Below are 27891 nucleotides of genomic sequence, written 5' to 3' on the forward strand. Positions count from 1 at the left end.
ATAAAAGCAGCAATCAGGCTCACTCCCCTCCCACCCCCGAATTTATATAGTTGGTCTGTGATGTATGAAGGGAAAACATGGATCTCACCAGATGGATTCATTTATTTTATTGATTTTTCATATTTGTACAGCCACTCATCTCACAAGAGCATGACTCTGTATGGTGTTCTAGAGGTAATTAAAAAAAGAAAACCAATAAATACATCAAAACAGCCATTATTAAAAACTGTGAAAAGCACAAGACCAAGAAATAAAATTAGCCACAGACAGGAAATCATTGCAAGGTCTCCCTTGTCCTCTGGGACCCCTTCTGACAAGTCTGATGGTATAGCCAGGTCTTCAGGAACTTGCAGATTCATACAATGTTAGCCTAAATTGTGGCTGCAATCATGTTGTATACGCATGATTGTGTAGGGTTGTCTATGGTTTAAGATTTTATGGCAGTCACAGCCTCAGTGGAATTGTGGGACAGAACTAAAATGAAGCATCATGTGTGGTTAAAAGACTGTTGTGAAATCCTTATGTTCTTATTTAGGAATAAGAGTAGATGAGCTTCTTAAATAAAGAAATGGCCAAGAACATAGCAAAGATAAGCAAGATTTTTATATTCTAATACTTGTATACCTAGACAACACACTGTTCAATATAGAAATGGAATTTTTGAAAATAATAATAATAATAATAATAATAATAATAATAATAATAATAATAATAATAATAATATACTGTACCTAGGATGCTGGCAGCAACCCATGTCAACCATTAGTGCCAGTCAATTTGAGTGTTCAGTTGACTGAGTTTCATGTTTTATGAATAAAAGATTTTATAATAATAATAATAAGTAATGAAGGTGGTTTTTTAAATCTTGCCATAAGGATGGCTGGATGACCCTGTGGCATTTACAAATTAATTGTGAAGAAGTGGCCACAAGGAGTTTCCACCACTGTTATTTTCTAGGCTTAAAGTGTTAAAACCGGCTCTTGTTTCCTTCAGTTTCTGTGAATTTAAATTTAAAATTATTTTGTATTACGCATACTACACTTATTCATACTTCCCAAATGGTGAGCATTTTAAGTCAGTATTACATGAATCTCTAGGACGCTTTCTAAAAAATAATAATTCTCATTTATGTTCATAAAAAGAGTTACCCTTAGAACAGGATTTACACACCCTCCCAGAGATTTTGTGTGAGTTTTCTGAAGATACCTTTCAGTGGAGAATGCCAAACCCAGTGCAGCCATTCATACAGCAGGCACCGCCATTTTGAATGCAAGTAATGTTGCTGTCTCTGAATTGGTCCATGATTTCTTATGTAGTTATGGTGACTTGGCAAAATCCTCCTGCCCGAAGACTGATGGCTGGAAAGAAGCAAGGCCAGAATAGTGAAAGCAATGCAGAAAGAACAAACAAAGCTGCTTTATACCAGGTCAGACTTTTTTCTAGCTCAAGGTGCAGGACTGGGGGCTGATGCATGCATCCCATAGGGTCCTGCTAAGTTGTCTGTCTGTCTTGACTTTCTGTCTGCCTGTCTGCCTGCCTGCCTACCTACCTACCTACCTACCTATTTATTTATCATCTATCTTTCTATCTATCTTCTATCTATATGTATCTATTTATCTATCTTCTATCTTTATTTCTTTATTTCTTTTTATCTACTCTATCTATCATCTATCTATCATCTATCTATCTATCTATCTATCTATCTATCTATCTATCTATCTATCTATCTATCTATCTATCTCCCCTTCATGGATTACTGCCTTGTCGTGGCGAAGGGGCTTGCGTAATTCAATGAAGCTATGAGCTATGCCGTGCAGGGCCACCCAAGACGGACAGGTCATAGCCGAGAGTTCTGACAAAACGTGATCCACTGGAGAAGGAAATGGCAAACCACTCCAGTATCTTTGCCATGAAAACCCTATGGACAGTACCAAAAGGCAAAACGATATGATGCTGGAAGATGAGCCCCTCAGGTCGGAAGGCGTCCAATATGCTACTGGGGAAGAGCAGAGGGCTAGTACTAGTAGCGCCAGAAAGAATGAAGCGACTGGGCCAAAGCCGAAAGGACGCTCAGCTGTGGATGTGTCTGGTGGTGAAAGGAAAGTCCGATGCTGTAAAGATTTTTTCTCCATAGGAACCTGGAATGTAAGATCCATGAATCAAGGCAAGCTGGACGTGGTCAAACAAGAGATGACAAGACTGAACATCGACATCTTAGGTATCAGCGAACTAAAATGGACAGGAATGGGTGAATTTAATTCAGATGACCATCAGGTATACTACTGCGGGCAAGAATCCCTCAGAAGAAATGGAGTAGCCTTCATAGTCAATAAAAGAGTAGGAAAAGCAATACTGGGATACAATCCTCAAAATGACAGAATGATCTCAGTTCGAATCCAAGGCAAACCATTCAATATCACAGTAGTGCAAGTCTATGCCCCAACCACCAGTGCTGAAGAGGATGAAATTGACCGGTTCTATGAAGCCCTACAGCACCTCATAGAACTAACACCCAAAAATGATGTCCTTATCATCATGGGGGATTGGAATGCTAAAGTAGGAAGCCAAAAGATAACTGGAATAACAGGCAAGTTTGGCCTTGGAGTACAAAATGAAGCAGGGCACAGGCTGATAGAATTTTGTCAAGAGAATACAATGGTCATAGCAAACACTCTTTTCCAACAACCCAAGAGACGGCTCTACACATGGACATCACCAGACGGTCAACACAGAAATCAGATTGACTATATGCTCTGCAGCCAAAGATGGAGAAGCTCTATACAGTCAGTAAAAACAAGACCAGGAGCTGACTGTGGCTCAGACCATGAGCTTCTCCTTGCAAAGTTTAGGCTTAAACTGAAGAAAGTAGGGAAAAGCACTAGGCCACTCAGGTATGAATTAAATCATATCCCTGTTGAATATACAGTAGAGGTGACAAATAGATTTAAGGAATTAGATCTGATAGACAGAGTGCCTGAAGAACTATGGACAGAGGTTCGCGACATTGTACAACAGGTAGCAACCAAAACCATCCCAAAGAAAAAGAAATGCAAAAAAGCAAAATGGCTGTCTGAGGAAGCTTTGCAAATAGCTGAGGAAAGGAGGGAAGCGAAAGGCAAGGGAGAAAAACATAGATATGCCCAATTGAATGCAGAATTCCAGAGAATAGCTAGAAGAGATAAGAATGCCTTCTTAAATGAACAGTGCAAAGAAATAGAAGAAAACAATAGAATAGGGAGGACCAGAGATCTTTTCAAGAAAATTGGAGAGATGAAGGGAACATTTAATGCAAAAATGGGCATGATAAAGACCAAAATGGCAGGGACCTAACAGAGGCAGAAGAGATTAAGAAGAGGTGGCAAAATTACACAGAAGAACTATACAAGAATGAGCTTAACGTCCCAGATAATCACAATGAGGTGGTCAGTGACCTCGAGCCAGACATCCTAGAATGTGAAGTGAAGTGGGCCTTAGACAAGCTGAGCAACAACAAAGCTAGTGGAGGTGACAGTATTCCAGCTGAGCTATTCAAAATCTTAAAAGACAATGCAGTAAAAGTGCTACACTCAATTTGCCAGCAAATTTGGAAAACTCAACAGTGGCCACAGGATTGGAAAAGATCAGTTTACATTCCAATTCCAAAGAAAGGCAGTGCCAAAGAATGTTCAAACTATCGCACCATTGCACTCATTTCTCATGCTAGTAAAGTCATGTTTGAAATCCTACAAGCTAGACTTCAGCAGTATGTGGATTGAGAACTAACAGAAGTACACGCAGGATTTCGAAGAGGCAGAGGAACTAGAGATCAAATTGCCAACATACGCTGGATCATGGAGAAAGCTAGGGAGTTCCAGAAAAACATCTACTTCTGCTTCATTGACTATGCTAAATCCTTTGATTGTGTGGATCATAACAAACTGTGGCAAGTTCTTAAAGAGATGGGAGTACCAGACCATCTTATTTGTCTCTTGAGAAACCTATATGCAGGTCAAGAAGCAACAGTGAGAACTGGACATGGAACCACTGATTGGTTCAAAATTGGGAAAGGAGTCCGGCAAGGCTGTATACTGTCGCCCTGCCTATTTAACTTATATGCAGAGCACATCATGAGAAAGGCAGGGCTAGATGAATCAAAAGTTGGAATTAAGATTGCCGGAAGAAATATCAACAACCTAAGATACGCAGATGATACCACTCTAATGGCAGAAAGTGAAGAAGAACTAAAGAGCCTCTTGTTGCAGGTGAAGAAGGAGAGTGCAAAACTTGGGTTGAACCTTAACATTAAGAAAACCAAGATCATGGCATCTGGCCCTCTCAATTCCTGGCAAATAGATGGGGAAGAAATGGAGGTAGTGACAGATTTTATTTTCCTGGGCTCCAAGATCACTGCAGATGGGGACTGTAGCCAGGAAATTAAAAGACGCTTGCTCCTGGGGAGGAAAGCCATGGCAAATCTAGACAGCACACTAAAAAGCAGAGACATCACCCTGTCAACAAAAGTGCGTATAGTCAAGGCTATGGTTTTCCCAGTTGCAATGTATGGCAGTGAAAGCTGGACCATAAGAAAGGCTGAGCGCCAAAGAATTGAGGCCTTTGAACTATGGTGCTGGAGAAGACTCCTGCGAGTCCCTTGGACTGCAAGGCGATCAAACCGGTCAGTCCTAGAGGAGATCAACCCTGACTGCTCTTTAGAAGGCCAGATCCTGAAGTTGAAACTCAAATACTTTGGCCACCTAATGAGAAGGAAGGACTCACTGGAGAAGAGCCTAATGCTGGGAAAGATCGAGGGCAATAGAAGAAGGGGACAACAGAGAATGAGGTGGCTGGATGGAGTCACTGAAGCAGTAGGCGTGAGCTTAAATGGACTCCAGAAGATGGTAGAGGACAGGAAGGCCTGGAGGAATGTTGTCCATAGGGTCGCGATGGGTCGGACACGACTTCGCAGCTAACAACAACAACAAATCTATCTATCTATCTATCTATCTATCTATCTATCTATCTATCTATCTATCTATCTATCTATCTATCTACCTATCTATCTAATATATCTAATTTATTTTCTGCCCATCTCATGGTTCAGATGACTCTGAAAATATCATTTTCCCATCACATGGGATTTTTCTAGAAACAGTTTCAAGAGGCGGAATCTGGAATTGTCTGCATCCAAAGTCAATGGCCTATTACTGTCACTGGGCAGGATTCACACATTGCGCCAAGATATTGTGTGGCTTGTTGGGGCTGGCTAAGCGTGAGGTGTGAGCTCAGCTATTGTGGTTTGCACATAGTGATTTATGGTTTAACACATTCTACGTACAGCTTATTTGCAATGTGTAAAATACTCTACAGTTGGGTGATTCTTATGCCAGGTTAGAACTGATTCATGCATCACATATATATAAGCTATAATTTGCTTATGGTTTAATAAATATTTGACACAACAAGCAAGGCATACATTGTAGCTTACAAGTTGTAACGGCTACATTCATACATTGTACTAAACATAATGTGAAAATGACTGTGGGAGACAGGAGGAAGAATTGCAGCCTAGACAGTGGTCTGATAAATCAAATCTGATACCTATAAAATAGGAGAATATTTGTAGCTCAGGGTTGAAATGAGGGGTCTTTGTTGCTCTCTAAGCATCAACGACCCCTCAAATAAAATCTGAATCCAAAGGAAGAGTGGGGGTGGACCTTCCCTAGGTTTTAGAGAAAATAAAAGTAAGGGAAGGAAGAGGTACTTTGAGATTTGCAAAAGTGATGCCACTCCTTTGGGATGGTTCAGACAGGAAATACCAACCATGAGTATTAACACTGCCTTTATTGTAAAGTTATAGTCACAGAAGCTTGCAAATCTCAAAGTACCTCTCTCCTCTCTCACTTTTCTCCTGAAAAGGGATGGTCCCTTCTGAGATGCCTTCTCATCCCTACCTCTCCTTCAAATTCAGACATTGTTTGTTGTCTAGATAGTGGTTCTTTCTCCTGTCTTCCAAGGTCATTCTCACATACCATTGTATCCAGTGATTTAAAAAAAATCCACGTAATTGCTTAGCGATATGTGAACTCACCCCTTCATGGATTACTGCCTTGTTGTGGCGAAGGGGCTTGCGTAATTCAATGAAGCTATGAGCTATGCCGTGCAGGGCCACCCAAGACGGACAGGTCATAGCAGAGAGTTCTGACAAAACGTGATCCACTGGAGAAGGAAATGGCAAACCACTCCAGTATCTTTGCCATGAAAACCCTATGGACAGTACCAAAAGGCAAAACGATATGACGCTGGAAGATGAGCCCCTCAGGTCGGAAGGCGTCCAATATGCTACTGGGGAAGAGCAGAGGGCTAGTACTAGTAGCGCCAGAAAGAATGAAGCGACTGGGCCAAAGCCGAAAGGACGCTCAGCTGTGGATGTGTCTGGTGGTGAAAGGAAAGTCCGATGCTGTAAAGATTTTTTCTCCATAGGAACCTGGAATGTAAGATCCATGAATCAAGGAAAGTTGGACGTGGTCAAACAAGAGATGACAAGACTGAACATCGACATCTTAGGTATCAGCGAACTAAAATGGACAGGAATGGGTGAATTTAATTCAGATGACCATCAGGTATACTACTGCGGGCAAGAATCCCTCAGAAGAAATGGAGTAGCCTTCATAGTCAATAAAAGAGTAGGAAAAGCAATACTGGGATACAATCCTCAAAATGACAGAATGATCTCAGTTCGAATCCAAGGCAAACCATTCAATATCACAGTAGTGCAAGTCTATGCCCCAACCACCAGTGCTGAAGAGGAAGAAATTGACCGGTTCTATGAAGCCCTACAGCACCTTATAGAACTAACACCCAAAAATGATGTCCTTATCATCATGGGGGATTGGAATGCTAAAGTAGGAAGCCAAAAGATAACTGGAATAACAGGCAAGTTTGGCCTTGGAGTACAAAATGAAGCAGGGCACAGGGTGATAGAATTTTGTCAAGAGAATACGATGGTCATAGCAAACACTCTTTTCCAACAACCCAAGAGACGGCTCTACACATGGACATCACCAGACGGTCAACACAGAAATCAGATTGACTATATGCTCTGCAGCCAAAGATGGAGAAGCTCTATACAGTCAGTAAAAACAAGACCAGGAGCTGACTGTGGCTCAGACCATGAGCTTCTCCTTGCAAAGTTTAGGCTTAAACTGAAGAAAGTAGGGAAAAGCACTAGGCCACTCAGGTATGAATTGAATCATATCCCTGTTGAATATACAGTAGAGGTGACAAATAGATTTAAGGAATTAGATCTGATAGACAGAGTGCCTGAAGAACTATGGACAGAGGTTCGCGACATTGTACAACAGGTAGCAACCAAAACCATCCCAAAGAAAAAGAAATGCAAGAAAGCAAAATGGCTGTCTTAGGAAGCTTTGCAAATAGCTGAGGAAAGGAGGGAAGCGAAAGGCAAGGGAGAAAAACATAGATATGCCCAATTGAATGCAGAATTCCAGAGAATAGCTAGAAGAGATAAGAATGCCTTCTTAAATGAACAGTGCAAAGAAATAGAAGAAAACAATAGAATAGGGAGGACCAGAGATCTTTTCAAGAAAATTGGAGAGATGAAGGGAACATTTAATGCAAAAATGGGCATGATAAGGGACCAAAATGGCAGGGACCTAACAGAGGCAGAAGAGATTAAGAAGAGGTGGCAAAATTACACAGAAGAACTATACAAGAATGAGCTTAACGTCCCAGATAATCACAATGAGGTGGTCAGTGACCTCGAGCCAGACATCCTAGAATGTGAAGTGAAGTGGGCCTTAGAAAAGCTGACCAACAACAAAGCTAGTGGAGGTGACAGTATTCCAGCTGAGCTATTCAAAATCTTAAAAGACAATGCAGTAAAAGTGCTACACTCAATTTGCCAGCAAATTTGGAAAACTCAACAGTGGCCACAGGATTGGAAAAGATCAGTTTACATTCCAATTCCAAAGAAAGGCAGTGCCAAAGAATGTTCAAACTATCGCACCATTGCACTCATTTCTCATGCTAGTAAAGTCATGCTTAAAATCCTACAAGCTAGACTTCAGCAGTATGTGGATCGAGAACTACCAGAAGTACAGGCAGGATTTCGAAGAGGCAGAGGAACTAGAGATCAAATTGCCAACATACGCTGGATCATGGAGAAAGCTAGGGAATTCCAGAAAAACATCTACTTCTGCTTCATTGACTATGCTAAAGCCTTTGATTGTGTGGATCATAACAAACTGTGGCAAGTTCTTAAAGAGATGGGAGTACCAGACCATCTTATTTGTCTCTTGAGAAACCTATATGCGGGTCAAGAAGCAACAGTGAGAACTGGACATGGAACCACTGATTGGTTCAAAATTGGGAAAGGAGTCCGGCAAGGCTGTATACTGTCGCCCTGCCTATTTAACTTATATGCAGAGCACATCATGAGAAAGGCAGGGCTAGATGAATCAAAAGTTGGAATTAAGATTGCCGGAAGAAATATCAACAACCTAAGATACGCAGATGATACCACTCTAATGGCAGAAAGTGAAGAAGAACTAAAGAGCCTCTTGTTGCGGGTGAAGAAGGAGAGTGCAAAACCTGGGTTGAAACTTAACATTAAGAAAACCAAGATCATGGCATCTGGCCCTCTCAATTCCTGGCAAATAGATGGGGAAGAAATGGAGGTAGTGACAGATTTTATTTTCCTGGGCTCCAAGATCACTGCAGATGGGGACTGTAGCCAGGAAATTAAAAGACGCTTGCTCCTGGGGAGGAAAGCCATGGCAAATCTAGACAGCACACTAAAAAGCAGAGACATCACCCTGTCAACAAAAGTGCGTATAGTCAAGGCTATGGTCTTCCCAGTTGCAATGTATGGCAGTGAAAGTTGGACCATAAGAAAGGCTGAGCGCCAAAGAATTGAGGCCTTTGAACTATGGTGCTGGAGAAGACTCCTGCGAGTACCTTGGACTGCAAAGCGATCAAACCGGTCAGTCCTAGAGGAGATCAATCCCGACTGCTCTTTAGAAGGCCAGATCCTGAAGCTAAAACTCAAATACTTTGGCCACCTAATGAGAAGGAAGGACTCACTGGAGAAAAGCCTAATGCTGGGAAAGATCGAGGGCAATAGAAGAAGGGGACGACAGAGAATGAGGTGGCTGGATGGAGTCACTGAAGCAGTAGGCGTGAGCTTAAATGGACTCCAGAAGATAGTAGAGGACAGGAAGGCCTGGAGGAATGTTGTCCATAGAGTCGCGATGGGTCGGACACGACTTTGCAGCTAACAACAACAAAATGTGAACTCATTCTGGAAGGGTTTTCTTTTACAGTTTTGGACAGCATAGTATATAGGAAGTGCTTGGTGTCCTGCCAAGCTCTTCATCTGTGTAACTCAATATTATCAACAATAGTTTTGAGTCCTTAGATCATAACTCCACCAGCTCCAGGTAGCACAGCTATTTGTAAAAAATGATGTGGTTAGGAATCTCTCAACTGGAAAAAAGTGTTCTCCAGGTCTCCAGCAGAAAGATTTCACATCATCGCCCGCCTAATCTGTTTTATTTAACAAGCAAAACTAAAATCTGTAGTGTCCTGCTTTAAAAAAAATGTGCAGTTAGGAATCCTGTCTTTTGTGGAAACTGGAAATATTGATAAACAAGATTTATTGAATGCTTCCAAAGACTGCACCCTTACAAGTCATTTACTGAATTAATTGCTTGATGAATTAAACAAGGTACTGAGTTTGGACACATGGGAGCAGAGCTGGATCCATAGGTTGAAATGTTGGAGGACCCATCTCTCATCTTCTAGAGATCTTCTGGGTCTATAAACTCTACCTCCACCTGCTTTGATGGGCAAATCAGAGGTTCTTGCCTCTATTACTTATCTTCTACAGAAGGCAGGACCTTGCACCCCCCCTGTCCTTCTTATACAGAATAACAGAGTTGGAAGGGTCCTTGGAGATGTTCTAGCCCAACCTCCTGCTCAAGCAGGAAACCCTGGCCTATACTATTTGAGACAAATGATTGTCCAATACAGGTAGTCCTGGTTTAATGAACAAATTGAACTAGTCTAAAGAAAAGAAGAAATAGGGGAGGCATTATAGAAGTGTTTCAGTATCTGAGGGGCTGCCACAAGGCAGGGGGGTCAGGTTGTTCACCAGAGCACCAGAGGGAAGGATGAGAAACAATAGTTGGAAACTGATCAAGGAGAGAAGCAACCTGGATCTAAGGAGAAACTTCCTGATAGCGAGGACAATCAACCAGTGGAACAGCTTACTCCAAGAAATCGTGGGCGCTCCATCACTGGAGATTTTTTAAGAAAAGCATGGACAATCACCTGAGATGGCATAGGTTCTCCTGCCTGAGCATGGGCTGGACTGGAAGACCTCCAAGGTTATTCTATTCTATTCTATTCTATTCTATTCTATTCTATTCTATTCTATTCTATTCTCCTATTCTATTCTATTCTATTCTATTCTATTCTATTCTATTCTATTCTATTATTCTATTCTATTATATTCTATTCTATTATTCTATTCTATTCTATTCTATTCTATTCTATTCTATTCTATTCTATTCTATTCTATTCTATTCTATTCTATTCTATTCTATTCTATTCTATTCTATTCCTTGCAGCTAAGATGGCGATGACAATGTAACTATACAACCATTCCTTTACAGGTCTGTAAAGGAATAGGAAAGCTCAAGTAACATCACTAGCACAATTGTGGTTTCACTTAACTGCAGTTGCTAAATGAGGACTACCAGTATGTGAGAGAAATAGGGCCTCACAGTTGACAGAAAGTGGGGGGGAAATGGGAAAAGTGTAACAATGAGGTTGGAGCTAGAAACACCAAGCTTCCTTTTCTTTGTTTGAGGAGATAAGACTAATCTCAAAATGAATAAAACTTTATTTTAAAAAGAAAAAGAGAGAAAGTACGCATTGCTTTTTAACCTTGAGTACTTACTCACAAAGCATTCAGTGATGAAGAAAATCAAAATATAGGACGATTGTATTTGTTCATACACAAAAGCTATTAAATCTTGGCTATTTCAACAGGCCTTTGAGGAAAAATGATCTAAGAGGAACACACACGTCATGACTCTTTGCCATAAGAATATTTTATTACTTATATTATTTATTCTTATCATTTGTTATTTTAACCTTGTTTACACATGATTGGAATGTAGCCTGTCACAATCAGTGAATGATTGGAGCAGCATGTAAGCCAAGTGGCATGAATAAATAAAACTGATGAAAAAAGATTCCAAGTTGAATAAAAACACATAGTGATTGAGCTTGTATAGAGACAGTAGATACCAGAAACAATAGATTAAATAAATTTAAGTAAACAGAAAAACAAAGTAAGCACAATTTTAGGGTTTTGTTGTTGTTTTTTTACTTCTCTACAGAAAGGATGATTTTTGAAGAGGTATTTCCTCTATGTCAATTTGTTATAGCACCTGGAAAATCTTTCTTCCTACAAATTCCCGTTTTAATGAGAGAGTGGTTTTGAATTGTCTTTCTCCCATGTCTCCATTTCAGCTCACAGCTCCTAGTTTGCCTTTTTCAGTTAGAACATTGTTTACAAGTTCCAAAAAGGACAAAAACTTTTCCACGTGGATAGGGAGAAATTATGGGGAAATTATTTGGCTATGTGATAAATTGGCCAGCACCTCTGAGGGGGGTTCTGCTTGAGACATGTGAAATGTGTATTTCTTTGGCTGGGGAGTGGCTGTCAATCCTGTGAACGCCAAGTGATATCACAACAGCATAATATATTGAACCATAACACTCAGCTACTAAAAAACAAAACGAGGTTAACACTAACCGAGCTTCACCTAGATACAAATGCAGGTTAGCGTGGTATGAATGCGTCATATCATCAGCTTACATGCCAAAGGGCAACCTCTCCTACAAACAGCCTCTGATTCCCCCACTGAGACATTGGCACAAAGCAATAATGGGAATGTTGCTGTCTCCATTCTTTCCGACTTATACTTTATTTTTTCCCCTCTCCATAGCTAAGGTTTGGAACCTTCACCACCCATTTTCACCTGAATATTCAACCAGAGCTCTTCCAAATGACCGTCTCTGGTTTCCAAAACCCACTGCATGGAAGGGATGGAGAAGTTAACGTTGCTGCCAGTCCTGAATTCTGGACACATTGAGAAAAAAAAAGTCCTTTGCAGATGCCTGGAAACCTCCGGACTTCATTTCTTCATATCCTCTTCAACAGAACCTGAACAGTAGAACCAAATTTCAGGATTGAAGTTGCCTCTACTTCAGAAGAAGTCCCACCCATAACTGAGCAGACCAGATTTTGGGATGGGTTCACTTAGAGAAAAAGCCTTTACTTTTTTAAGGCCAAGACTTGGGAGTTCTAGCCAGCACTCTGGAAAAATCCCCCTCTGCCTCCTCCAGGCGTCACTAGATATGGGTGACGTGACAGAAAGAAGCTGGTGGGTTTTTGTTTTAAGGTTGCTGCTGAATCTAGACTGAAAATTAACCCAGAGAGGGGAAACGGATCTCAGGTAAGGATGGGCAACCAGGGCACTGGAGCTGCAATCCTGCAAAACACAGAAAGGTGTACAATGCCATTTCAACAAACCTGCCTGGCATCACTGTCACAGCTACCAGGAGCAGTCCCAGTCAGCAAAAGGTGGTAAAGTATGTAATTTTCCTGTAAACTGGCAGAATATTGTGGGCAATATTTCTTTCACCTTCTCTAGCACAAGGCAGGAAGAAGATCTTTTATAAAGTCTCCCGGGCCAAAGTTGAGGCTCCTGGGCTGGAGCTTCTTGAGTTAGTTGTCTACCATTTCACTCCCAGAATTCATTTCACTGGTCACTTTCCTTCATCTTCTTTCCTGATGGGAACTCTCTTTCTACCTTCTGCATTCATGGAATCAAAGAGTCGGAAGGGACCTTGGAGGTTTTCTAACCCTACTCAAGGCAGGAGACTTTGTACTATCCCGTCCAAATGGCTGCCCAATCTTTTCTTGAAAACCTCCAGCCACTGAGCACCCACACCTCCAGGAGGCGAGTTGTTCTTTTCTTTAGTACACCAAGGACACCACAGTGTGGATAAAGGGGTAACCTGGATTGTTTGTTGCTTAGCAGAATGTGCAAACCAGGCTTCAGTGGCCTCGTTCAACAAACAAGAACAAATACTGAGTACCATTCACAAACCCGTTCTATGCCGATCACCGAGGAGCAGCAAAAATGAGAGCATTTTTGGCATGAAATCAAATTTTGCTGAAAAATCACTGTACAATCATTCCTTAAACCACCAACAGGTGAAAACGTTAGGACTTGAGGGGAAAGAAATGTCACTAATGTCAACCAGTTCTTACAAAGTTGAGCCAGAGCCTGCTTATGGGAAAACCTCTGGAGTGTTCTACCTTTGTTTGCCTTTTAAAAAAATTTTTTTTAAACGAATTAACAAGATTTCTCGTTCCCCTACTGAATGGTACGCACGTGCACGAAGGAGGAGGAGACTGCACTACCATCACATAGTTAACACTGGATTGTTTTTATTTTATCTGTAATAGAGTGATTTTTAATTTGTGCTTGATTGTAAATGTATTCGGGTCCTTCATGGCACTGGACTTGAATGTAAAACCTAGAGCAAATCAAAAGGCTGACCGCCAAAGCAATTGGGGCATCTTCTTGCAGGAGGTGTTGTATTGGAATTTTCAATAATAATAACTTCAAGTGTAAGCTCTGGAGTCAATCCTTGGGCAGCATTTAAATGATTTGCCTCTCCCCCCCTCCTGCCCAATATCAACTGTGAAGGACATACAATACTTGATACAAGCCATCAAGAGGCTCTAGAGCAAGGGTCTTCAAACTTAGCCCTTTTATGATTTGTGGACTTCAACTCCCAGAATTCCTCAGCCAGGCAAGCTGGCTGAGGAATTCTGGGAATTGAAGTCCACAAGTCATAAAAGGACCAAGTTTGAAGACCCCTGCTCTAGAGTCTAGAGTCTAGACTGTGCACAGTAGAAATGGGGAGAATAAATCAATCTGCAGAACAATACAGGTCAGAAATCCAAAACACTGACTAGAAACGTTGCCATCTTTGTAGTGCTCCTGCTTTTCTAATAGCAACAGAATCTAAGTAGTCCTTGAACTTACAACCATTTGTTTAGTGACCGTTTGAAGATAAAAACAGTGCTGAAAAAAGTGACTGACAAACAGTCCTTGCACTTACGTTGTAGCGTCCCCACAGTCACAGGATCAAAATGTTGGTACTTGGCCACCAGTTATGATGGTTGCAGTGTCCTGGGATCCTATGACTGCCATTTGTGGTTTTTCTAATTGGCTTCCAATGAGCAACGTCAATGGGGGAAGCCTGGTTTGCTTAACCACTGGGTGATCCGCTTAAGGATTGCAGCAAAAAAGGACAGAAAAATTTGCTTAGTGAGAGGTTCCAGTCCCATTGTGGTCGTATGTTGAGGACTACCAATAGTAAAAATGGAAATCGGGACTAGGTTACAAAAATGGGGCTGGAAAAGAAGAGGGCTTTCTCTGATTGTGCAGACACTGTTTTTTCCTTCATCGCCACCCCTGGTATTTCTAGTAGCAGCTAAGAAAACTTTTTCACAATTCCTTTAGGAAAGGATGCTGTAGTTCAGGGGACTTCAAACTTGGCCCTTTTATGACTTGTGGACTTCAACTCCCAGAATTCCTCAACCAGACATGCTGGCTGAGGAATTCTGGGAGTTGAAGTCCACAAGTCATAAAGGGGCCAAGTTTGAAGATCCCTGCTGTAATTCAACACACACGAGTTCTTCTTGAAAGCTGATAAATCATTTTTTAACAGCTACAGAAATGAAGAAATAAATAACGCAGGTGTTTATTCTACAGAGCTACCCGTGTTTCCCCGAAAACAAGACCAGGTCTTTTTTTTTTTTGCCTCCCCAAAAGGCATCAGGTCTTATTTTCGGGGTGGTGGTGTCTTTTTTACTCACCTCCTGCACTGACAGCCCTGCCCAGCTGGCCCACTTCTGTAGCTGAAGAAGCAGTTTCATTCTGCAGCTATTTGCATTTTGCAGTTAGGCCTTTCTGGAAGGCCTCTGCAGCCGAGCACCAAGCTATGGATTCAATCCATGGCTATGGATTCAAGCTATGGATTCAATCCATGGCTCGGTTCTAGGCTACAGTGGCCTTTCCAGAAATGCAGGCCTGACTGAGAAATGCAGGCCTGGCTGCAGAAGACGCCTCAGAAGAAGGGTGCCGGCGAGGAGAAGCCTGGCTGCAAGGTGAGTGGATGTGGAGCGCACGGGTAGATCCACACCTCCACCCCTGCCCTAGCTTGATTTTTAAGTGTGTGCCTCACCCCAAAAATAGGGCTTATTTTTGGGGTTGGGCTTATATTAGGCCCACCACCCCAAAATTAAGTTAGGGCTTATTTTCTGGGTAGGCCTTACTTTCAGGGAAACGGTATGTAAATATGGAATTGTTTCAATTCACTTGTAATTCTGCAGTTGAGCCAAGCCAGAATGCGGTTGGTGTGACTGGCTCAATGCCATGAACCTAGTCATTTGTATCATATTTAAGAAATCTTCATTAAAGGAGAATATGGTTTAATAGAATGTGTGGAGCCAGTCAATATATTTTATCTGATTTGCCATTGGCATCTGGAATGTGTAAACATACAGGGGAGAGGGGTTAAGTTGGACATTTAGAGAACAACTGTTTAGCCAGCTGGATTTATGCACGTTTGTGGAGGGGTTGGTCCACAGAAGCAAATGCCTGATATTTATGGGAGATGTGATCTGCTAAATATGGGAAAGCACAGCCAGATAGTGGCAGCACTTAATCAACCTTGGCTAACCCAAGAAAGATCAGCAGGGTCAGGCCAGGTGAATACTTGGATGAGAGAGACCACTAGAAACCCCAGGGCTAGAGGCTAAACCGAGAGGTAAAACCACATTCAGGAAGAACAACAAAAAAAAGCCATTCCAAGCACATGCCAAGAAAAACGACATGAATGCACCCATGGAGTCAACAGGAAATGAGCTCAACTTCAGGGAGCCTTGACCTTAAATCACTTTCAAGTGTGTGTGTGTGGGGGGGGGGAGGTGAAACAAGTAGAAAACCTCCTGTAACAAATTCACCTTCTCCTCCAATTATAATGCATTGCTAAAGGCCCCTTCAGGCAAAGCCTAGATTGAAATACATCCCAGAAGTTGGGGCCTGTTCAAAATACCTATTTAATTGTTCCTACATGAGCGTGGTCTCTCTCTGCCTCAGCATGCCGGAATGATATATTATAAGGCAGATGACAACCTGATTACAGCCAGTTTCCATCCAATGTTGGCGTCGAGGCTGCTTGGAGAATGCAAAGGCGTCACTTGTGCAAAAACACTGAAGATTTCTCTTGAAACGACAGCTGCTTCTTTTCCTCCCATTTCAAGGGGTGGGGGTGGGGGCTCTCATCACTTTAAACAGCAGCTCTGTTTCTAAAATATTACAAGTTGTCCTCGAGTGATGACTTTAATGGAACCTGCCTATCACAGTTGTAAAGTCGTGACAGTCAAACATTAGGGTCATTGCTTCGACTGTTTCGATTTTAAAATTTTTGCGGTGGCCATTAAGCAAACAACGTGGTTAAGTGAACCAGTGGTTCACTATGGGCTGGTTTTTGCCAAAAAGTGGCAAGTAAATTTCAGCGAAACCATCACAAAACACGTTCACATCACCTCGGGACATTGCAAACAACTGCACATGCAACCAGGTTGCTGAGTGCCCAGAGTGAGGTAGTGTGACCATGCAGGGGGGGGGGGGGGGGTAGGTGCTGCAATTTCAAACCTAGGTCATATATTATTTTTTTTAGCAAAATGACAAGTCATAAGTCAAGGACTGTCTGTACTAGCGTATTTGGGAGGCAGGAATCCGGATAACCATCAAATGGCAGCAGTGAAACAGAAAGGCTAAGAGTTTTGCTGGTCAGTTAGGATTAGCCTAATCTAGAAAACCAGTGGGGGAAAATGGTAGATTCTTATATTATCTAGACAGGTTAAAACCTCAGCAGTAGTTTTGTAGCTGTTACAGCACTTATTAAGAAAAGATAGGAAAATAAAAAGGAATTCGCCTGGAGCCGAGCAGAGCACCCTATTAAGGACATGGGAGGAAAAAAGAAGCGGGAGAAGGGCTGCTAAACCTTTTGAAGTCTTAACAGGAAAGTGTTCATCCCAGTTTTTAATTATTTCTTTTTAATCTTTGTTCCTGTATCCGACAGCCATAAATAACAGGCATGCTAGCGTTCTGTGCCTGCACCTGCTCAAAGAGAACAGATTCAAAGTAGGGTGTTTTGAATGATTACACACACACACACACACACACACACACACACACACACACACCCCGCCCCCCCACACACACCACCAATTCTCTTGCACTGCACTACCATTCATCTTGGTTCTGCAATTTGAGCAAATGCAGGAGCCTCATCGTTTATCATTTTAACTTCAGCCAAGGATTTGTGTGATACAGGAAGGGGAGGGATTAGCTGGTAAATGTCTGCAAGTTCAGCTTAAAGTCGTAGGAAGAAGCCCGGTTTAAGTAGAAAGGGGCACCCCAGCACCAACTTTGAAAGGTGCCTAAGCAGTGAACAGAAACATAGGGACAGCCTGCAACCCTACTTTTCTCACAGAATTTGGAGACCTTTTGCCAATGGCTGGTTCTCCACCTAGCTGGATGTCCAGGCCTCATCGGCAGCCAATTTTTTTTTCCATGTGCGCCTCAAAATTTGCATTTGTAATTTAGTGGGATTTACCTCTTAGAATATAGTTTTAAGCTTGTGTATCACCTAGGTGAGTTGCTAATATGAGAAAAGAAATGACAAGCGAGTCTTTGTGATTTTGGTCTTCCGTATGATGAGGTTGATATCCATTACAATTGGCTCCCTCGCCTCCACCTGATGGATAGCAATGATCTGGCAGAAGAGAGGCTGGGTAGCATTGAGCTATGAATTCTCTACAGCAGACATGTCAAACACAAGGCCCGGGCACCGGATCCGGCCCGCAAAGTGGTTTCATGTGGCCCACGAAGCCATCCTGGAAACAGTGAGGGAATGGCCCCCACTGCCTTGGCCCTGGCCCAGAGACCCTCCTTCTGCCAGAGACCCTCAGATCTCTCCCACTCCTGCCCAGGCCCCCATAGGCACCCTTGATGCGAACGATGTAGAGCTGGCCATGCCCACCCAGTAGGTCACACCCACTCTAGCCACGTCCACCCAGTAGGCCATGCCCACCCGGCCCCGAGGGCAACCGCAATGCTGATGCGGCCCTCAGTAAAAATGAGTTTGACACCCCTGCTCTACAGCATTTTGAGTTAAATGCCCTTGTCCTGCCATTCTGGAATGCCATATGTAAAGAGCAGCTGACATCCATCTGCTGTTATGATAATGCTTCCCTGTGAAACACCAGAAAAAGGAAGAGAGAAAAGCACAACCTGCCAAGCTAAGACTGAGTGGCTTCATGGCAACATATACTGGATCACTGCTGAAACTACGTTTTGTTCAAAACAAGAGTCACGTGTGATTGCGTAGCTTTTGCTTTTCTACATGACTAATCCCAGAGTTAAGACAAATCAGCCACTGTAGAATCAATTATGCAAAACAGACTTTTATACTTCAGGCAGAATTTATATTACCATTCAGATTCTTCAAGTGCGAAATGCACAGAGTTGTTTATAAGCTGCACCAGATCCAAAACCAAGGTTGCCCCCAGGAACTGGGGAGCCACGTTATAAAAACACAACAGCACAATAAAAATTATCCAGCCCAACTTTCTTTCTTAGAAAACACGTGTTTTAAGAAGGTTTCAAGCAGGACGTGTGGTCTCCAATTATTAATGTTCAGGTCTGTGCCCTTTCTGATCCTGGAAATGATAAATAACTATATTAACTGATAAGTCTCTAGAGAGGCCAACACAAGGTGTTAAGCCATACTGTGACTTCTCTGATTTTGCTTTGGCTATGAAGGAACCAAAATACTATGAATTACTTAACAGACTCGTGTTTAATACAGTCATTCCAGCAATTTATAACTTTATACTCTCCACCTGTTTGTAAAATTCTTCTTTAGAACTATGCTTGCTTGGTGACCTTGCTCCCCCTTTTGGTCTATAAAAATAACAAGGTGTATCTTTTTCACTGATGCTGCTAGAGGTGTTTGCTTTTAGAGGTTTGTACGTAAAAAAAAATTTGTGGCATGCAGTGAACTACACATTTCTTTTCCCCAATGTCTTGTGGGATGGGAAAAATAAACTAACTTTTTCCTGGCTGAAATGCACATATACTTAAAATAGGAACATCTGCAGTACTGCTAGAACAGGATAAGAGAAGAATCTTCTGCTAGATTGCTGATGACTTCTCAGAAACACAGGGACCTTGTAATCCGTCATTCTGTGGGACCAGGTGCTGCTCAGATCCCCCACCCCTCTTAGAAAAAGGTTTAAAACCTTAGTTACCAGATCAAGATACAGCACATCAGTCATTTTCCTATATTCTGAGGGACATCCATTTAAGAACTTCATATCTTATTCATCGAACAGACATTTTATTCTTCAGTATATATTTATATCCTGCTTCTCCAAGAAGCTCAAGGCAGCTTTCCCACAGTTCCAAACATTCCAAACGAACATAAATCAGACATATTAACCAGCAAAACCCATACAACTTAAAGTGTTCAGACCACAATTTTGGCATAGGCTCGGCACTTCGAGATGCAAGAGCTTGACAAGATGGCACAGCTTTTCAAAACAACACCCGGCAGTTCATAACAACAGGGACAGTTGTAGCAAAATCATCCAAACAATGGTTGACCCAAATAACCAGTGACTTTTAGTTTGGCCATTTATGGCAATGTACTTTATTTAGATTAGAGCTATTTCAGGAGTGTTTTAAACCAGGAAAAATCCTAACTCTCAAAAAGTTTCAAGCAAAATCTTAAGTTGATGAAATTGAAAGTGCAAGGAGGTTTATAACTTGGGAGGGTGAAGAAGTTCTTTGATTGAATTTCTGGTCTCCTAGCGTTAATGCATACCAAATTTCCCCAACGTTATGCATGTAATTTCTATTATGCTATTTAATGTTAAGGCCACCATCCTCAGAAATATGTAGGCAGCTTGTTTATCTGCCAAGCATGACTTTTATTCAATGAACTAGAATTAAATTGCTGTATGTAAGAATGATACAAATCTGTCACATGCAAAATTTGGCCCTCCGTCGTGCACGACCTTGAGATGGTGGTGTTGATTAAACGCAGAGCCAATTTTCTTAGGCTGCTGTAGGGATCCAGGAAGCCAAGGCTTTAGTTCAAATGTATGAATCTATACTTTAAATTTTAATGCTTTCAAAATATGAACATTTTCCAACAAGGCCAACAAGAAGCTGTCTAAATAACCTCCCAATCATTTCACCCAATGTGTGCTTTCCTGTAAAAAATATTTTATAGCATTTTATAAGCAATTTCTTGTGTTTGCTGGGCCAGTCCACCCAACTCTTCCATCCAATGTCCTGTTTTACAACATGTTAGCTTTGAAATACGGCAGTCACAGAGGCGTAATCTGTTTTGTCAGCTGGTTATGAGCAAACAGACACATATCTTACTTCTTTGGTGGAAAAAAAAGACAATAATACTATACAAGCTTATAGAACCTGCCCAGATTTGTACACCTGTAGTTTACTCAAAAGTTTGTATTGTAGAGGGGGGAAAAGCAAAGGGCACCTAATGAAGTCCATAAGCTCAATCAACCACAGTGTTTATCATATTGTGCCATGCAACTTGCCTAAAAATAGTGGCTAAGTATGAGGCTTATCTCAAAATGCCAGGAGGTCCAGCCTTCTTCTGTTATTTTGCAATCCAACTTTCCTCTAGTGAGAACACAAAATACAACAGGCATCTCCGAAGCCCAAACTTTCCTGCATAGATTTCTCCCTAAGCAAGAACCCACTTCAGCAAATAAGTGATGAAAAATTAACAGGGTTAAGCCTCACTAAGGGGCAAGACTTGTATCCCTTGGTTTCATATTTTAAAGGTTTCCACTGAGAATGATCACGCACCTTCCAACTTTAACCTCTGAAAGAGGTAGTTCTTCAGGCATCGTGGCTGCTGAGAAACGTACCTGCCCTAAGGCTCACTAAAGTGAGCCCAAGTCTGCTTGCCCGTCCAAAAGGTTACACTGCTGTGAGCATTTCTTGTGGAATGTAATTTTTTTTTAATCAGCAGGGTGCTAAGATAAACACACGGAGGAAAGAGAAAGATTTTGAGAGTGTACAATTGTCTCTTCTCCCACATAAAACCACAGGTAGCCAGAGTAATTAAATGTTCATGCAGTGCAAGAAAAGGTCCCGTACCTCAGGCTCCTGCTGAGTCCCGTGTGGTTTTAGGAAAGGTCTTATTTAATAGGAACGTTTGCCCAAGGAATAGAACATACAGGGATTGTGCAAGGTGATCATGGGGATTTTATCAATCATAAAGACTGGGCCCAACTTCCTTTTTCTCTTTGAGTCCATACATCAGCCCGTGCCTTTGCATACAACATTCACCTCTTTGACATCTTTCAAGTTCCTCTCAGTCCCAAATCAGTAGTTTCCAACCATCTCCCGCGTCCTTTGCACCCTCTCCATTCCTTTCATTCCCACTACTAAGAATTCTTACAGACGTTTGTAAGAATTTATTTTTTTTAAAAGAAAACATCACAGGGGAAACATGTCCTTTTAAGAAGATACCTGAAAACAAGTGAAGATTGTCGTGTTATCACTGAGGAGGTGGAACCTACCCCCTTCCAGGAACTAGGAGCCTAAGAGGGTGGAGGGATCTGATGACTGCACCTTTAAGGCAGCTTTACGTCAGCAGTGATTTTGCGTGAGTGAGCCTGCAAGCGGGAGGCAGTGGAGCCGACAGTGATGCAGGTTCAAGCGCACAAGAAGAATACAAGCAAGGATTAACCAGGTGGATTGTAGGTTTCTGACACGGGGCTGAAAAAAGACCAAGGGGCTTGCAATAAAGGAAGAAAGCAGAGATACTGAGGGAGACAAGGGGAAGGAGAAAGGATCTTGGCTGAAGCTCTCTCACTGCTCTTCTCAAAGCAGACCCCACTCCCCATCACATTCATCACTGATAACAAATATTTAATTAAGATGCAGGGGGGTGGGGAAATCAGCCACAGCACCCAAGAAGGTCCTGCCAATACATTCCTCGTTGGGCAGGGTGAGGATGGGTGGCACCAGACAGACTCACCAGCCACAGATGGATAGAGACAACAGTAGCAGCACTGACACAAGACAGGCATGGAGCTGGGTGTGCGTGCCCTCCCTTCCCTCCCTCCCCTTTACCCACAGTCAAGGCAGCACCAGCACAAGACAGCTGAGAATTGGATGTATAGGCCTCCCCTTCCTTTTCATCCTTCGCCTCATTTGGGGCAGTGTCAGTCCTTCGTTGGGGGAGAGTGGAGGAACTCCTTCATTGCCCCATGGCCCAGTACGGTTCAGTGCTGCATCGCCCCTGCGTGGTTTTGGTCAGGTAGCTCCACCTTCTTGGAGTTGTTCTCCTTTGGACCAGCACCATCTCCCGCTTTAGACTGTGCCTTCCCCCGCTGGCCTTTCTTGTGGCCTCGGATGCAGTGGGCATTGCCGCAGCCTTCGTCGTCCTCATCTTCACTTTCTGTTGAGCTCTCATCAAAAGCCCGGGGTTTCTCATAGATGCAGCAGCCTGTGTTGAGAAAAGGGAAGAAGTGGAGAGGAATGGCCAAAAAAAAAGGGAAGGTAAAAAGGACTCAGAGGCAATACATCGAGGACATAAAAAAAATGGAACAAAAAAAAAGAAAAAAGAAAAGAGGGAGAATAAAGAGAAATGAGAAGATTGTGAAGGAGGAGGAAAGTGAGCGTTGAAATGGCATGGGACAGCGTTTAATAAAATGCAAAATGAGTGAAATATATGAAGCGGAAATATTGGGTGCATGAAGATAAGGAATCAAAGGAAGACAGTGAAGAAGGAAGAACAAAAGGAAGGAAAGAAAGAAAGAAAGGAGGAAAACACGAGAGAGATAAGCACAAAAATACAAGAATTCACTAGCAGTTAGAGCAATGGAAGAGGAGACAAAGGAATAGTCACTTGTTCACAATTTTCACTTTTTAGAAAATGAAAGACTATGCAGACCTTTTCAAACTCAGAACATTTCTCTCTATCCCATATGCAGGGCTTTTTTTCTCATAGAACGCTCAGAACGGAGTTCCGGCACCTTTTTTGGATGGAACCTTGTAAGGTAGGCAAGGCGGGCTGTATGACATGTGTGAGTTCCGGCACCTTTTTCTTATACAAAAAAAGCACTGCCCATATGAATCTATAGGGATCAGATCAGGATAGCCAGAAGCAAATAATTCACTTTATTGATACATCTGGGTGCCAGGATAGTAGAGATACAGCAAGTTCTTAGCCTCTTTATACCCAACCCATCAAGGAAAAGTAAAGACTCTACATGATGTTTGAATTATGTAGCAATTCTTCTTGCTGCTCATTTATTTGGCCAGGGAACCGCAGGGAGTAATTAGAAATAGGACAAAGAGCATCTCTCCAGTTGATTCACTTTTTGTTATAGTAATATCTCTATTCTACTGTGATCATCTCAAGTTGCCTTCTCATCAATTTCCAATAAGTACTGCTAAGTACCTATGGTTGAGGCAATTAGTATCCTCTCCAAGTTACAATGCCATAAGCAACCTGTGTCCCCAAAGCTTATCATTTCCAATTGAAGTTTAAAGATTATATTCTAAATATTATCAAGAAACAACCATGGAGCATGTCCATTATAGCAAGTGGACCGATGGAGTATGTATGGGCCAGCATACATGATGATACAGGACTCCACCTATTTTACCAGAAATGTTTCCCCTATTTCCACCAGTTTTGTCAGTATACTGTGGAATTGGATCTCATTACCTATGCTTATGTTCTGATATTGTATGGTAGAAGATGACCAGTCTAAAGAAGAGTCATATGGCCCTTAAGAACACTTGAGAGTAACCCTAAAGCCAACAATCTACATGTACACATCTCTGAAGAAAGGGGTGGATTAAAACAATGTAAAAAATGAGTTACCCTCAATTAGTGCATCCTGGATGATGCACGCACATCAGGAGAAATACAAGTAAGGGAGAAGTATTTTAGGAAACAATGGTAGAGAAGGGCAGTGCTCACATTTGGAAGATCTCCGCCCCAAGTGTTCGTTGTCCACTGTGTCACTTGACCATTCCACCTTCTTGGATGGCTTTCGTTTTCTTAATTTGATAGTGAGACTACGATTTTCCTGGGAAGAAGGCAGAAGAAAAGAGGGTTTGATTTATAGATAATCAAGGAATTTCTCATTCAATATTACAACAGCTCGATTTTCAATTCTGGGAAATACTTTCTACATAGCTCCGTACCTGAGGAAGAACCTTTTTATTTTTGCCAGTAAAGACAACTCCAGACAGTTCTGAAGACAACTTCAAAGTTTAATTGCTGCCGCTTTTTGGATCAAATCCCTCCTATACCACAATATCTTATGCCATTATCTTGCCCATGGAGACAAAACAAAGAAGCCTTTCATTATATATCGAGACAATTACATTTTATATTTTAATGGGTTCTGGAGCAGAAATATGAGCTGTCCATAGATATTGATAGAGAACCCAAGGCTTAATTGAATTCTACATAAGAGCTCTTAGGTTTTATGAAGAGCACTAGCAGAAGAACATTTAAACGGGCAGCACTGCTGCAAGACAATGTAGTACTTTAATACTATATCCATTAATAATCACATCAGAGTGTCTAGCACGTTTCTTCCCTATCAGAAAGCATCTTAAAATAGAGAAAATTTAAATGGTATACTTGATATGATACACTCAGCAACAATCTACAAAATCATCCATGGTTCGCTGTGGGCACAGTTTTGCCAAAAGGAGAAAAAAAAGAGAGGAAGTGCTGGTTTTCAGTGAAACCATTATCACATGACTGTGTGACGCTGTAAATGACCGTAAATAAGCCCAAAGTAGGTCTGTCGTAACTTTATTCAATAAGCGACCGGTTGTAAGTCAAGGACCTTCTGCAACTGAAACAATATTGTAAGTGGCCTAGCCCTAGGTGATCACGAGCCAAATTCTCTCAGCCCCTTGTAATATCCAAGGTAGAAGTAAAATTCAAATAAATAATGTCTGTGAAGACAGTTGATAATTGTAAAAAAAAAAGACAATAGGTACACCCCAAAAATAATTTAGATTGCACAAGCAACACTACTGGATATCACCACAGGTCTAGCTTCTGATCAATATGCCTATACACACGCCCTTTTTGGAGATTCAGTTCATAAGGGGTTCAGCTGAATCTCTGGATTAAGTTTATACTGGAATTTGTTTCTATGAACAACACTTTGATCAAACGGTTCTCTGAATCAGAGAACTTCAAATCAATCCGATTCATTTTCAGTGCCTTTAGCGCAGATGCTATCTTGGCTTTTGAAGCATTCAAAGCAGTGTGGGAAGTCAGCTCCCCAGAGAAGGAAATATTAAAAGGGCAGGAAAATATATTTCCTAAAAGGATCTTAAAGAGACAGAAAAGCATGCCCAGGTTTCCTTAATAGCCCCAAGTCTCCCTCCCCCAAGCGGAAACCAACTCTATAGAAATGCAGATGTAAACCATTCAGGAAGGTTGAAGCTAAGAAGACTTCTAAAATCTACATACCCCTGCCCCAGGGAGGTGGGCTTGGACAGACAACCAGCAAGAATCCTAGAGTGGCACACCTAGGCTCAGGACAGAATACGTGACAAAGGAAATACAAAGCTTGGAACAGGAAATAACTCCAGACAATAGAGTCCAGGGGGTATAAAAACCCACTACCCACATGTGCTCAGCTCTTCTTTTCCTGTTGGATCCATCTTTCTGTCTGCCTTTCCTCTGCAATAAACTACAACCTTCTCCCCAAAGCAGTTGCCATGTTTATTCCCCGCTTGGAGGAACCATGATGGAGACTTTTCTTCCTACAGCAGCCTTCCATCTTCCCCAAGGTCGGCAAAATAAGGACCCAGATGGTGGGTGGGGTGGGGGAGAAATGCTAACACTGTAAACTGCTTTACAGTGGGGCCTGTAAAGCACTCTGAAGCGATAAATATATAAGTCTAAGTGCTATTGCTATTTCTCAACTTTGGTAACTTTTAAGACCTGTGGACTTCATCTCCCAGAATTCCTCTCTTCACTTCCTGACAGTTAGAACAACTAACCAGTGGAACAACCTACCTCCAGAAGTGGTGAATGCTCCAACACTGGAAGTTTTTAAGAAGAGACTGGATAGCCATTTTTCTGAAATGGTATAGGGTTTCCTGCCTGAGCAGGGGGTTGGACTAGATGACCTCCAAGGTCCCTTCCAACTTCTTCTTCTTCTTCATTATTATTATTATTATTATTATTATTATTATTATTATTATTATTATTACGGTCCCTTCCAACTTCTTCTTCTTCTTCTTCTTCTGATGATGATGATGATGGTCACATTATCATTTATGTGATAATCTGCCAAATTCCAGGCGATTGTATTCTGAGACAGAAGTCTCTTTTATTTCCAAATCTACTCCATTATGCCGACTCAATTAAAAGGTTCAAACCGGGTCGGGTTCAGTTGACACATGGACTTATATTGACCAGGTCCTGCTTCCCACTGCAGCAAGGTGTTAGGGCAGCCTCAGCATTCCTCCCACCCTCCAGATCAGGAGTCTTCAAACTTGGCCCTTTTATGACTTGTGGACTTCAATTCCCAGAATTCCTCAATCAGCGTGCCTGGCTGAGGAATTCTGGGAGTTGAAGTCCACAAGTCATAAAAGGGCCAAGTTTGAAGACCCCTGCTCCAGACGTTCTTCCGACTCGGAGAGAAGCCCTTCCGCTCAGCGAATCAGTACCTGGCAAAAGGCCTGCCCTCCGCTCCTTAGAGCCACTGGCCGCCAAGTTATGGCAACCCTTCCCTTCCATCCCGGGCCAGCTCGCGCCGCAGCCGCGCGGCCCTTCTCGCCACCGCCGAAGTTTCCCCTCTCCCCGCTTCGTGGTTGCCACGACAACCACAGGCGCCGACGTTCCGCGGGCGGGGCTCTTCCCTCTCTATCGTCATCACGGTTGCCATGCCGCCGGCTGCACCCCAACCCACCCCCCCACCCCACCCGGCCCTCTCCTCACCGGCTCAGTCACCTCCGTCTCGGTGACGGTCGTGGTCGGTCTCATTTTAGAAGTGGACTCGGCCATGCTGCGGCAAGGCGGGAGCCCGTCTGCGATGGAGCTGCTTGCGGGAAGGAAGAATCTCCGTTCGAGCCCCGATCCAGGGCTCGACGGAGCCCTCCTCAAGCCTCACCTCCCGGCGCCTGTTCAGCCGCAGCGCCCACCCCTCCCGCTGGAGTCGCCGCCTCTACCTCACAAGCAGGAGCAGCGGCGGTCGATTTCCAACCCCTACTTCCTACTTCCGGTGCATGTGCGTTGCCTTAAGCGATCCCCGTGGAGATTCCAGACTCACTTCCGGTGTGCCCCAAAGGAAAGCGAGCCGCCTGAGCGCGTTAGAGACCGGGGTGGGTGGGGGGTGGGGGCATGGTTGGTTCTGAAGAGATGACGGTCACAATCCTAGTTTCGGACTCGATGAAAAGACGGGCTTTTGTTTACGGCAGCCCCGAAGCTTTACCACGGAAACTCGATTGTAAAAAAAAAAATCCGATTTTTGTAATAGAAATGTTTAATGTCTGGAATGTCTTACCCGGTTCAAGCTGTCGCAGCTCTTAACTTTCTCCAGCTTTCATTCTAACTTAACTCCCGTGGACCTCGCTTCACATTTTAAGAAGTCCCTAAGGCAGGGGGTAGGCAACCTCGGCTCTTTTA

The 27891-nt window shown here is 42.6% G+C and overlaps 2 protein-coding genes across 6 annotated transcripts in view; one reads left to right on the forward strand and one right to left on the reverse strand.

Moving 5' to 3' along the window:
- Positions 1-12254, forward strand: part of RNF39 (ring finger protein 39) — a 30916-nt gene extending 18662 nt beyond the window's left edge. Inside the window, exons 3-4 of one of the 2 annotated variants that reach the window (XM_083356108.1) lie at positions 1317-1426; positions 12018-12254. In XM_083356108.1, coding sequence (XP_083212234.1) covers positions 1317-1383 — 67 coding nt within the window. In that variant the 3' untranslated portion in view covers positions 1384-1426; positions 12018-12254. Of the gene's footprint in view, positions 1-1316; positions 2020-12017 lie in introns of those variants that run through there. The other variant, XM_083356107.1, reaches the window with a different exon arrangement.
- Positions 85-27531, reverse strand: PPP1R11 (protein phosphatase 1 regulatory inhibitor subunit 11). 4 transcript variants are annotated; one of them, XR_014491691.1, is made up of 6 exons: positions 27205-27531; positions 24205-24313; positions 22344-22719; positions 12051-12235; positions 1207-1358; positions 85-168 (listed from the first exon to the last, which is right to left on the reverse strand). XR_014491691.1 is itself a non-coding variant. In XM_083356109.1 (3 exons), the coding sequence occupies exons 1-3, from the start codon at positions 27268-27270 to the stop codon at positions 22496-22498; spliced, it is 399 nt and encodes a 132-aa protein (XP_083212235.1). In that variant the 5' UTR covers positions 27271-27531; the 3' UTR covers positions 21682-22495. The 4 variants fall into 4 exon arrangements, 1 of the variants encoding a protein (XP_083212235.1); XR_014491690.1 differs by lacking the exon at positions 12051-12235; XR_014491692.1 differs by lacking the exons at positions 85-168; positions 1207-1358; positions 12051-12235 and adding an exon at positions 21682-21737 and having other exon boundaries at positions 21840-22719.
- Positions 27532-27891: the final 360 nt, after the last annotated feature.

This window comes from Vipera ursinii (genome assembly GCF_947247035.1).
Source record: "Vipera ursinii genome assembly, chromosome: 2".
Taxonomy (NCBI): domain Eukaryota; kingdom Metazoa; phylum Chordata; class Lepidosauria; order Squamata; family Viperidae; genus Vipera; species Vipera ursinii.

Bases quoted from the DNA above. Each gene is read 5' to 3' on its own strand.
- PPP1R11 (XM_083356109.1), bottom strand. From the start codon at position 27,270: ATGGCCGAGTCCACTTCTAAAATGAGACCGACCACGACCGTCACCGAG. The intron at 24,314-27,204 runs GTGAGGAGAGGG...CCTTCTTCCCAG, and splicing joins AGACGGAGGTGACTGAGCCG to GAAAATCGTAGTCTCACTAT. The intron at 22,720-24,204 runs GTGAGCACTGCC...TTCTCAACACAG, and splicing joins GGGGCGGAGATCTTCCAAAT to GCTGCTGCATCTATGAGAAA.